This window comes from Lycorma delicatula, chromosome 8, assembly GCF_047948215.1.
Source record: "Lycorma delicatula isolate Av1 chromosome 8, ASM4794821v1, whole genome shotgun sequence".
Classification (NCBI taxonomy): Eukaryota; Metazoa; Arthropoda; class Insecta; order Hemiptera; family Fulgoridae; genus Lycorma; species Lycorma delicatula.
In genome coordinates, this window is record NC_134462.1 from 72,005,952 (window position 1) to 72,019,486 (window position 13,535).

General features: G+C 30.1%; 1 protein-coding gene across 1 annotated transcript in view; it reads left to right on the forward strand.

Moving 5' to 3' along the window:
• Window positions 1-368: 368 nt before the first annotated feature.
• The window catches only part of LOC142329328 (uncharacterized), a 63,801-nt gene continuing 50,634 nt past the window's right edge, over window positions 369-13,535 (forward strand). The window contains exons 1-2 of the mRNA XM_075373813.1: window positions 369-557; window positions 11,110-11,765. Of these exons, the coding sequence (XP_075229928.1) occupies window positions 11,183-11,765 (583 nt within the window). The 5' untranslated portion in view covers window positions 369-557; window positions 11,110-11,182. The remainder of the gene's footprint in view (window positions 558-11,109; window positions 11,766-13,535) is intronic.

Consider the following 13,535-nt stretch of genomic DNA (forward strand, 5'->3'; position numbering starts at 1 on the left):
AGTTGTCTTACTACTGAATTATCGTAGGATATCTAAGGAGAATGTATGTTATATGTGTGAACGAACATATATGGCCATTAGTAAAACAATAACTGAAGAGAATATAAATAGTGCATAACCAACTTATAAAATAAGTTATTGCTTCAACATGTAATAGTTTTACAAAACGTTGATTAGAAGTCCAAAAAATTGCTAACGAAATTAACTATTTTTAACACGCGTATTCTTATTAACAAAGCATCTGTCCAAATTCGTTTTTTTCTGCTTTCAAACTAGGCGGTGGTGAAAAATTATTCAAACACTCACTTGAGGGCGGGTATGACGCTAGCCCGCGTTTAAATAGAGGTGGTTGTGATGAAGGTAGTTTTAACGGTTGCATTTCGGTCATATTACACATTTTCTCTCACTTTTCGAGTGATGGACATGAATCTTTGAACTAGTAATTTACTGATGTTATATTTGTTATGATGATTTATACTGGTTATTACTGCGAAAACAAGTGTCTAGACGATGGTGTATTAAAATTATGATTACTAACCTAAACATTTAATTGTCATGTAAGTTTTAAAATTGACATATATCTAAGGTGGTTTGTGTTTGTTTAAGTGATAATCATTTGTGTATTTTGACGTACTTATGATTATTTTTCTTTTTAGTATAAGTTTTGTATAAATCGATATTATAAATTTACATTGTTGTGACCATAGTGTTTAATGTTTTGTTTTGTTTTGAAAATTAGTTAATGGTTTACTGTGCTTTGTTATTGTCATAGGTAGATAAGAGTTACTATAAAAAATTAATCTTGTGTTTAGTATCAAAAATCGTTTGTAATATTACTGAGAAAAACTTATAATATTTGTACTGCTGATAATTTTACTGTAGTAAAATGTCAGTGTATTTTTTATTACAGCAAAATTGCCTTTTTAATTAATTATGAAATCTTGCTTGATAAACTGACATGTTACTCTGAAGTTTTAAATTTACGTTATTATTTGCCGGTTTTTTTTCTCTTTTTGGTTAGGATAAAAATAATTTATAATCAATTTTTTAAGAACACCATGTTTTGTCCGTATTATTTTAATATATTGCTATATGTGAGTTTCTATTCTTTTCATTTTGCCTATCTCACTTGATGAAAATGATGTATTAAATCAGTAATATGTTTTGATCTAATTAATAGTTAAAAAATTATTTTGATGCAATAACATTTTAGTTTTGTTTGTATAGGTGGATTTATCTTTTTTATTTTTACTTACCTTAAGTAAATTAATTGCAAAAGATGTGCATTATTATTAATGATGGTTATTCACTGTTTATTAATGAATTCACTGCTAATTATAATTGACAGTTCATTATAGTGCAATGTGAGACAGTGCCCAAAGTGTTTGCTATCTTTCTAGGTAGCACAAAGGTGTTTATTATGTTTTGATTACAATTAATTCCTGAAATAAATTTTAATCGATGTTTAAAAAATCACCATTTGTAATCATTAGTTGATAATTTATAATGTTTTGAGTTTTTTAAGAGTCATTAATATTTTTGCTTAAAAATTTCTTGAATGTTAGGGTCAATGTGCTCATAGTTTTAAGGTTTTAGAAAAAAATATTTACAGTAAAACATTTCTTCTTTGTGCTGAATCATTCCTAAAATTTATTTTTTATCAGTTTTAATTTTTATTAAAAAGAAATTCAAATTACTGTTCTTATGATTGTATACTGATCTTTCTAAATATGAATGATCTACAATCCTTGATGGGTCTATTCATTCGCCTTGCATTTTCTGTCATCCATTACTTTGGAAAGAGGCAGACCTATTTGCATTGTTCTTGTACATAAACTAATAGTTTTTTGCCAATATTTAAATTATGCCATTAACTTTTTATTTAAAATAATTAATATTATAAAAATGTTAAGTATTGCCTTAACATGTTGTGAAACATTATGGAAAAATATTTTATTGGGATGTTTCTTAATATGAATTGCTGAATACAAATCTTGTAAAATAATATATTTCTCCCAGTTTCTAAAGACGTTTAAACATCCTTCACTTTATTTTTATTAGTTAAAGTTTTCAATTTAATCTCCACAAAATGTTCTGATGAAGCAAAGGTCGATACAAGTGTGTAAAATGTTAAGGAAAAAATAAAGCAAATGTGAAAAATTTCATTTTTACAAATAATTCTCAAGGTAACACTTTTTTCATTTGGTATTTTGTACATACTCAGTTTATGTACAATGTATAAATTTGTTCAGTCTGTTGAAGTTTATTTGGTATGATATTTTTACTTTTATAAAATTGATGTCAGGGTTTTCAGTTGCATATATACTATTATATTTCAGTTAAGATGTGGTGCTTAGTTATTCGTTTGATCGTTTTGTAATAACAATTTTTTTTTTGTTTACACCAAAACAGTTTTTACTGTTCTGTAAATTGAGGTAAATAAAACTTATCATTAAAGAGAAGTCTGGTATTGTTTGATGTTTTAAAATGGAAGGTCCTTGTAACAGACAATTTTGTGATGAAATGAAAGTAGTAACTTGACTTTTAATACAATTTAGGGAAAACCCTGAGAGTAGTGAAAACTTCTAGGTCTTCTTGGACCTTTTTTTTGGAAAAATATAAGTAAAGAGAGAATATAGATATCTGAGGATGATGATTTTTTTACAAACTTTTATTTACTTGGTTTAAAGAAAACATCAAAAATATTCCTATAAATAAACTTATTTTACAGTCCAAACAAACAGTATGAATAATGAAAATAGCAGTTGTATTACTACAGGATGTACCAAAAGTAACACAAGATTTAAATTTACAAAATGAACTTTTATTTGTGCATGAGTTGACAAAGTTGTAACATACTTTTAAAGAGTAAATACTCCTATTAAATATGGAAAATAATATCTGGCAAATGTCCTCCCTGTCTCATATGACACTTGCCCAATATTTTGACAAAATTTGCAGTCACATTTTTGCAGACATGTGGCTCAGTTGTTGCCATAACAGGTTAGATTTCTTCGTTAAATTCAGGAATGTTTGGTGTATGTTTTTCCTGTAAACCTTGGACTTTACAAATCCCCAGAGATAAAAGTCACACAGTGTAAGGTTGCATGACCTTGATGGCCGATGTGATCACTGTTGTGTAAGATCAGCCATCCATGAAATTTTGCTGGAACAACTTGATAGTTTCGCATGCTGCATGACATGTGGTGCCATACCTGCTGGAAGAACATCTCATCAAAGCCAATCCAAATGAGGTCACAAAAATGCTGTTATCTTACGATAATGTACACCAGTGACAGCACAACACTTTGTGTATCTATAATATATTTTCACCATATGCACTCCTGCATTGTATATTTATTCATCACAACTAACTCAATACTTAGCAGAATGTGATTACTACATGTGCTTCAGAGAGCGTAGCCAAAAACAGAAAAAAAGTCTGACAATTTAAATCTTATGTTAATTCTTAGGCACTCTGTAAAGATAGATGTGATAAGTCAGTTATAAAACTGTTGTCTCATGGGTTTTTGTTTGTGTTCTATTTTATGTGTTAGATTTATTTGAAAAGTTTGATGAATAAAAAGGGGTACATCTTTATTAATTGCAAGTAACTTAATATAAGAATAACAAGCATATTATTTTTTGTTAGTGTGCAGTTTAGAAAGGGTGTATCAAAAGTTATATATTCTAAATTCTTTGATCTGAAATTTGGTTATAACAAGTTATTGAAATGAGTAACTCCTCGTTCTTTTCATGTTATAAGCAGTATGTTTTTATACAACCCACACACGTTGAAACAATCTATTTTTTTTTTAGGAAAAATCATACACCAATCTTCCACGGGGTCCCATAGAAGAACAGCTCAAAATTTTAAATGGAAAGGGTAGGGTTTTGATACAACTTTAAGGCATTGAGTAACAAAAATTTTGATATGTTAAATAACACCCCCTATAACCAACATGGTGGTCTTTAATATTTTTCACTGTCAGTTTTAAAAGTGGTATACAGTACCACTGTAGTATTGCTCAACAGTGAAATAGTAAAAAAAAAATAATTTATCAAATGCCCCTACTTCAAAACTTATCAGTTTTTCAGTATGAGCATTACTTTGGGTACTATAGGTGATTTTTAAAACTTGCTTTGTCACCATTTTGATTAGGTATAGGTCACCCTTTCTCTTGACCTGTTCAGGCTGTTTTTTTTTTTAATTGCTAGGTGCAGTCGTGCTAATTGTAGACAGTGCAAGCCTGAGTATCGTTCTGCCTGGTAACAGCAACTTGTGATGCATGATGCTCTTCCAATCTCACCAAATGTACGTACAGCATAACCTTCCTGGCCATCAGTGTGGGCTTTGCCCTAGACTGTAGAGCTTCTCCTCGCTTAGACCATGATCATTTTCAAACATTGTTGTCTTAGGTTATCCAGTTTTCATCACTCGTGATGAACTGCTTTAGAATTGGCTCAATTTCATTATGTTTCAGTATTTCGCATATAGAAATTTAATTTTTTTAAATTTATTTTTATTTTTTGGTGACTGATGTTTAGGCCATTGGTGATGTGACTGCTTACATGCTAGTCTTTATCAACTTTTGCCAGAATACGATTACATTATTTTAGGCGTAGAAGGTTCAGTACTTTTAAAGACTACCTATTTTATGTAATATTGTATATTAAAAATAATAAAATGATTTATAATATTAAATAATAAATTAAATTTAAATTTTATATATATTTATATATATTATTTTTTAAAGACAATTTTAAGACTCTTATTTCTCTGTACTATTATACAGATATAAATAAATAACTTGATCAACCAAGTACAGAATAAAATTAAATTAAGTAGGATGACACTTGTCTTATATCATTATACACAAGGTACTTTTACGATTTTCTCGCATCTTCAGTTAATCTAAAATTTTAATTGTTCATATAAAATTACATATTATAAATACACAACATTAACAAAATAAAATCTTGATAAATACAATAAAACAATATTTAATAAAATTTAAAATCGGATTAAATAAAAATTGAATTAAAATTAAACATTCTTTTCCTTTTAAATTTAAGATTTAAAATGAAAATTAAAAGTTAAAACTTAAAAATTCCATGTATAAAAATATGTCATAAAATAATGAAAATATTGATTAAAAGTTAAAATGATAAATATGTTTAAAAAAATATGTGTGTGTGTGCGCGCGCGTGTGTGTGTGTGTTTGTGGTTTGGCTAGCCAATATTATATTACAGCACTATAGAATGTCCAGGTTCTGCAACACTTCGACCTTTGACCCCTTGTCCAAGTTGACGCAGAACCTGAACGTATATTTTCCATGATTATCCCCTGCTCTGTAGTTAAATTTTCACGCTGAATTAGTGGATTTACTGCAAAATACATAACAAAACATGGGTTTGAGATGCCTCCAAAAGTACAACAAAGAACTAACAATGAAAGTGTTGCAGAACCAGGACGGGTGATTCGATACGTTAAATAGGATTTCTGAAAAAAGGGCGTATCTCGAAAACGGTGCGCCCTAGGCCAATTCTGGCGCGATTTTGAAAGGCTAAGTTGTGAAGGTACTTTGGGATCCCCCAGAACGATAGAGCCTAGCCCCATGCGTCCAGGTGCCACTGTTTTCGAGATACGCCCTTTTTTTCAGAAATTTTTCGTAGGGAACCAGTGTTTTCTCAGTGAATTCACTCTTCCATCGTGAAATTTAACCGCAAAAATACCATGATTAATTGTAAATTTATGATTATGTTCTACATCAATCGGTCATCATTACTTTCAGCGAAATGGTATTTTATCATTGATCATTATTTAATGCGTACAGTGATCCTTATTTAATGTTGGTTCAATCTTCAAAATAATTGTTGGTTCTTTATTAAGTTTTTATCACATCATAATTATAAAAAAGGACGTATCTCGAAAACGGTGCGTCCTAGGGCATTTTTGACGCGATTGTGAAAGGCTTAAATGAAAATATACTTTGCCACTTCCCGAAACGATAGTCCCCATTACCATGCGTCTAGGTGCCACCGTTTTCGCGAGATACGCCATTTTTTCAGAAATATTTGATGATGAAGTAAAATGTATTTATTTATCTGCATTTACTATTATAACTGACATTAGCTACAAAAAAATAAAAATATTCGTTATCTTTGATCTATTACTGTTGCTTTATCACGGTACCCGTCAACGGAGAGTATGTGACTATATTATCATAAACTAATAAACAATACGCGATTGTATTAGGTTTAAAATTCTCTTCCGCTTCAACTTTAATTTTCAAATCAATTACACCTATCCTTACGGATTCATTTTAACGCGAGTATATATTATATGTTAGGGATTCCTCTGAACGCGCTACTTTATTAACTTTTAAATAATTCATCTTACACGTTCTATAATATGGAAATTTAATTTTTCATTTCAATAACGTATTTGTGCTTTTAAGTTTCGCAGCAATGATTTCAAGTCCTAGAGCTTTTTATTTCTCTGCGCTTTCTTTTGTCAATCTGAAACGTTTCAACTTTCTTCTTCATTTTCGAATTTGAGTGGCATATCTAAAAAATAAAAAAAATAAAAATTCGGTTACAATAGTTTATTTTGATTCTTTCAATACTAACAACATCTTTAGATTTAATAAATTATCATTTTCATCGGTCAACGGTATAACTAAATTGTAAAATTTTCTCACATCTACCGGTAGATATTCAGTATAAAATCGATATTCTTTAGTTATCTTACCGGGGTCTGTACTTAGTGGAAACTCTTATAAAATACAATCTTTATCTTCGTTTCTAAAACTACCGGAAATAATATTACATTTTACACGTATTACGTTTACAGGAGCGATATGTATTATTTTATCTGAAAAATGTGTTGTATTCGATTTGAGAATTCGGACATAACCCAACAGACTCCCGATGCTGCAATCTGTATCCGAAAAATCTATCCACACACTGCTTTTAATTTCGCATTGTAATGTATTGATGTTTGCTCGCAAGGAAATGGCTTTTTTAATTTTTTCATTTCATTCTGTATATATTCTGATATATTTTCGATTTCATAACTACCCGCCTGTATTATATAATTTTTCTTTGTAAATACATAATTATTATTTTCATCTTTTTTGACATCTTTATATAACGCGTAACACAATTTATTAATTTTATTCTCTTCTACGTTCAGAATAGTGTTGGCGGTCATCAACCATTTTAAACCCAATTCGTATTGGCTGGCCTTTTGAAAGGATGATTGGAGTAGAAAACGATTTCCTAATAGTCGAACTGTTACCGCCATTCGATAATAGACACGACATATCTATTCTATCTATCTAGAAAAAAAACGTATCTAAAACATATAATTTATTCGGATAAAAATTGTAAACATAATCGATCGGAAATTACATAGACGTCGGCTTTATATCTAGTATAATTGTACATTACATTAGATTTCCCGAAATAATTCATCAATTCTGGAAAAGGATGTGTTATATAAAATAATCGACATTTTTATCGATTTTCCGGAAAAAAAATGCGTAACGCGACGGTTTGAAGTATCTAAATTAACTATAGTGCATTCATTTCTCCTAATCTTTTTCGGTAAGCGTTGAGCATAAAAACACATCTAAAATGTGGAATTTTCAACTGTTTCGAGTACTCGGTCAACTCGTGATCGTGTTTCAGTATTGAATCGATTTTTTTTCTTAACAACTTTCTTTAATTTTTAATCTCCCACCACTTTTCTTAAGTCTCAATCTACCACCAAATTTCGATTTAACTTTCATCGCGTTAGTTACAAAGTAGGCAGCTGCTCTTTCTGCAAAACTGCTATCTGGTCCGATTACAAGTTCCCAAGATTGTTCAGCAAGCGCTTTATCGGCTTGACATCTCGTTTTATTATCTGAATACTTCGAATAAGCTACATCGTGCAGTTTACAGGCATCATCCGGTTTATTGACGCCTTTATCACCACGGTTTAATCGCTTATCTAATTTTGTTCCCGGCCCATAATAATTGTAACCCGGCAAATGCGCCTCAAATGTTAATAAATCTACATTTTTATTAACTATAGAACCGATAATACCGCGTCCTTTCTTTTTATTTTTTGTTACCTTCATATCCATATTTATGAACATTTATTTTTCACTCAGATATAAAAATCAAAATGATTCTTTAATTTATTTTAAATTAGCCGAGCCTGGAATCCCGACCATGGCTTTTAACTAGTAAGAAGCCGAAGCGTACATTCACACGTCGGCTTTTTATGAGATTAATGGCAAAATATTTTATATAAGATAATCTTTTCAGCACATTTTTACAATAATCGGCAATCTTTAACGTCAACATTTTCAGTGTTAATGATTTTGTAATGTATTACCCGTTTCATCAGCCGGAATTACGGCCGATGAGATAACTTCAACTCATTTTTACAATAATCATCAATCTTTAGTTTATGTAAATTAGGTGGTGAAGATCTTCACCTCCAAAATATTTCACATAAACTAAAAAAATACAATAAATTTATCGAAAAAAGCAGATTATTTCGCATTTAATTATACTAAACCGGTTGAACTATAAAAATACACCATGTTTTATGAAGTACTTTTAATTTTATCTTTTCATTTGAGTTAGTGTAGAATTAATCTCATTTTCTAAATGTGTCTTGAATTCTTCTGTAATGCGACCATTTAATTCAGTATCTATATATTCGTCAATTTTTCTTTTAAGTGGCTCGAGCGCATCTGTCATAAACTTTATACTTGCTTCTGCAAGCCTCTTTTCTTCATCCTCTGTATACTTTTTAATCTTTACATCATAGTCTATTATCGCCTTGTCTAAACTTTCCATTGTGATTTTAATAATTTGTTGAGCTCGTTTAAAAGTAAACGTATCCGCGTCGTCAATCCGATCAGATACATTACACAATCCATGATTTTGCATACCATAATGTCATCTTTTGTTTGGGAAAAACCAATTTCTGGAGGACCAGGAATACCTTTTCCACTCTTTCATCGTTTTCTTTTACTATCTAATCTTATTCGGGTTCGTGACATTTCTGTATTAAAAAAAAAATAATACTCTAATACCAATAATCTATTCAAATTCAACATCTTTCAATTCTGTATTTATGGATATGATTTCAATCGAAATGCTCTTATTTCCAGCGCATATTCATCCGTCGTATACAATCTAGCTACGTTTGGATCATCCCAATATAAATAGACTGGGTTGTAATTGAATTGAGCGAGAGTAGTCCTGAGAAAGATGTGGCTGGTATTTTATATGGTGAAACAGATCTATCTATTCGTTCTGGAGGATAACGCTCTCTGATTACTTTGTTATATTTGAAAGATTTATTCGTTTTTCGTCATCTGGATTTTTGTAAATTAACAACTCTAAAATACCAGGTGTGGCTGAATATATAAAATTTCCCAAATAAATAAATTTTATCTTATGCAAATTTAATTTCTTTATTTCCTAATGTGCTCATGTCTGTATTTTTAATATATAATCTGAAAAAGATACATAACATCAGCATTTTTCGATACGTTGTTTACGGCTAAAAGAAACTGTGTTTTTAGCGGTTTTGTTGGCTTCATTACTCGTCATCCCCTTTGACTAACAAAATAAATTTTATATGGTTTTAAAGTAAATAAAAAGTACTTACTGCTGTAAACATTTCAGATTTTTGCCACCTGACCCACGTGTGGTTTTTGGGCCCCAAAAATTAGACATTTTCAAAATCTTTGTAACAGTCCAATTTTTTTTACTAGTACCTAAGAGTTAAAAGGTAAAAAACAAGCCTGTTACCCTAAGCTCTTCATTATTTATTTTGGGCCCAAAATTTGTAAATGTAACTTCAATGTACATTACAATATTTGGTTATGTAACAATCATATACCAAATATCATCAAAATCAAAAATAGTGATGCGCTGATCATTTGTTGAATTAAAATGGAATACCCCATGAAGGAACAGAGAGAACAGTTTGAATATTTAATAAATAAAATGAGATGCAGTAACATTTTTTATCTGAAATAATTTTAATCAAGTGTTTTTTTTAATTCATGTAGAATTTTGTAAATAAAAAAAAAAATTACTGTTATTTACTGAAATAAAATTCTTCATGTAAGTTTAATTAAAAGAAGCATTTGAAAGATTTTAATAATTAATATTTAATTAATGTAATAACATTTGTGGTTGCCATTTTGGTTTAAATAGTCAGTATTTAATCTTTTAATACTGTTTTGCTTTTTTATAACACAATATTACATGACCATATGTCCCATTTAAAATGTTTGAGTCACCCTGCCCCCTGTCCCCCTTGAAGGCTACTCTAAATTGGAGCTTACTGAGTTAGCCTCTCTTATCAAATAAGATTTCCAAAGAGAGAATCGGGATACCTCAGGTAACAAAGATTAAAGGGGAGCATACAATCATAATTTTACTTATCTGAAAAAGAGACATTGTTGGCCACCATTTTTGATTGAGCGATCAGAATTTAGTTTTAATTGTATAATTTTTCTCATCTCATCGAGCTCTTTAAAACTATATGTCAAATGATCATTTGTCTTGTTTGAAATTTTTGAGTTGCCCCCTCCTCATTGCTGCCCAAAAATTAAAGAGAGTGAAATATATGTCCATTGAAGTAGCCCCTTGGTACAAGGAAGAATGCCACAAACTGTATCCAGTTATCTCAGTTATAAAAAAATTTGAGGGGAGTTACTTTTCATATACATATAAACTTAATATAAAAACTACTGTAGCAATAACAGTGCAATATCTGATGCAGTATTTGATAATTGATGATGAAATCATTTATTCAAAAAACGTTACATATAAATCTGTTGTGAATTTTACTTATAAATTTGAACACTTGTACAAATTTCCTGTGATTTATTTATCAACTATTTGAAATAAAAATATTATACTTGCATGATCTTTTATTTTAATAGTGCCTTTTCTTTTGTTAGTTCTGCCTTTTTCAAATAAAAATATTTAGTCTTAAAGTAACAGTATTGAACACTACTATATTAATGTATTAAGATTAAGATGTACATAATAAACTATATCATACTATAATTTTATTTTGGTAGTTTCAGATTTTCATCTTCTATAGCTAGATTACAGTTTCTAGTGAATTTATTCAGATTAAATTGATTTGAAGAGATGTCATTGAATTATAATAAAGAACAGCTAGATCTGGCTTTAAGTAGTAATGTTGAAGAAACTGATTTATTTGCTTCTTGGGGACCAGTTGATAATTTAAATCAGTGTGAAGATATTTCAGAAAAAAATGAATCGGTACCACCCATTGTCATTGATAATGTTGAAGATATACCGAATACATTAAAACTTGAAGAAGAGGAACTTGCAAGTCAGGTAGATTATAAAAATGAAGAAATATGGTTAGATCCATGTAAATTCTCTGGTAAAATAGTTCGTAAATTAGAAACAACTAGTGATGTACACCTTTCAAGGCATGATAATATTGCTGAAAATCAGAATAGTGGTGATAATTCTAATAATGATGTTGTAACACGTAAAGTAACTGTTTTACCACCAAGTGTTGGTTACCGTGGGTTTTGTAATGTTGATGATCTATCTGATAAGCAACGGCAACCTTGGAAGCGATTGAAAAGTGATTCAACTACTCAGAATAAAGGAAACAGTGTGATAAGAGAATATGTTACTTCTGATGGGCAAAAAGTTAAAGTGATGCGTATTGTGAGTGAAGATCCTCCTAAGAAGAGTAAGTACATTAAATCCAATTACAATTTGTTTCACAAAAGAAAACACCTGCATTAGAATTATTTTAATTTTATAACTTACTAATGGAAATATTATAATACCTAAGTTAACGCCTGGATTTTTTTTTTTACATTAAGAATTCATTTGAATAAGACAACTGTTGTTATGTTTTTTTAATATTATGTTTCTAAATGTTATTTTTTCTAATGAGCATAATTATTCCCATTTGTATTATTGATTTTACTTTAAATGTGTAGTTTCCTATAAGAAGAATTGCAGATATATGAAAACAGCAAGTCTTAGCGCTTTAAAAAAATTTTCGACCCCCCTACATCAGTACACCATCCCATCTGATCTCTTTACCATCCATCAAAAGATAACATTGGGTTACCCTGAGGGCACAGTTTTAGTAGGTGCAATGGAGTGCTCTTATATCCACAACCATTCATCCTATTTTCACATTTTAAGTGTGGGTATGGTATTATTGAAGATTACCGTACATCAGTTTCGCTCTTGACCAACCATATCTCAGTTATCTGGAAATCAGTCTTAATTAGTTTGTTTAATTTTTTTATACATTTGATAGTTGCACCACGGTTCTAGGACAGGTTTGAACTTTGTACCTTAGTTTCACTTGTTCCAGAACCAACATAGTTTGTTAGTTGTATTGTGAATTGATGCAATTGCACTTAACAGCAGGGGGTTTAGGTTTGTGTTGCATTTTGAACTTGTGCAATTGAACTGAACAGGTCAAAGGGCAAGCTTACAACAGAAGCCTTGTTTCAACAGTGGCCTTAGATGTGCAGTATTATCTTGCTTTTCTTGTGTTATTTTTATCCCACTTTTGTTAATTTCCTGATTTGAGATTTTAATTCTCTTTAAATTTACCTTATCTTTCTTTCACATAATGATGTTATCAATAAATAATCTAGTAATAGTGCTTCTTTGTAACATCTTTGCCTCATGCTTTTTTGTTCACCATCCATATCTATTAGGAATTCCTTACCTTAAATCTGTTTCAATCTAAAACCGTTTTAGATTGTAAAAACCCTGTTTTTCCTACTGTAAATTAGACATAATTCTTACTTATGTCACACAATATTTATGACTATTATCCTTCTTTATTTTCATTCTTTCTAATTCCTTCTGCACAAGTGTTCGTGATTTGCTTAAATACCAAACCAAGAACAGAGTTGGTTTTATTAGATCATTTATTTTCCATAGAAACTCAAGCTTGTGTATGGGAATACAATATGAGATATTGTACCGTTTGAAAAATAGCAAATCCAAGCCCAGAGCCTCTAAATGAAAGACAAAGATGCTACTTTTTTAATTGGATATTCCAATTCCTTTCATAGACATGCTTCCATGTTGAATATTACATAAAAAATCTATTTTCCCTTTCTAAAACTACACTATAGTTTAAAACAAATTACCCCTTATTATATTCCTAATCTTCTTTCAAACAGTTCTGTAGTGTGCAATATTATAGTAACCCTTTTTTATTTTGTTCATTCACTTAAAACCACCACAGTCGCTACATTATGTGACCCATAAGAATCATTCTTATTTATATTTTCTAAAATGCTACAAATAATGATTGATCTTTGATTAATCCATCAGTAATTAATGGAAAATATGATGAGTAACCTTGTTCACATCCAGGTCCTTAGTACATGACCCACCGGGTTGGTCTAGTGGTGAACGCGTCTTCTCACATCAGCTGATTTGGAAGTCGAGAGTTCCAGCGTTCAAGTCCTAGTAAAGCCAG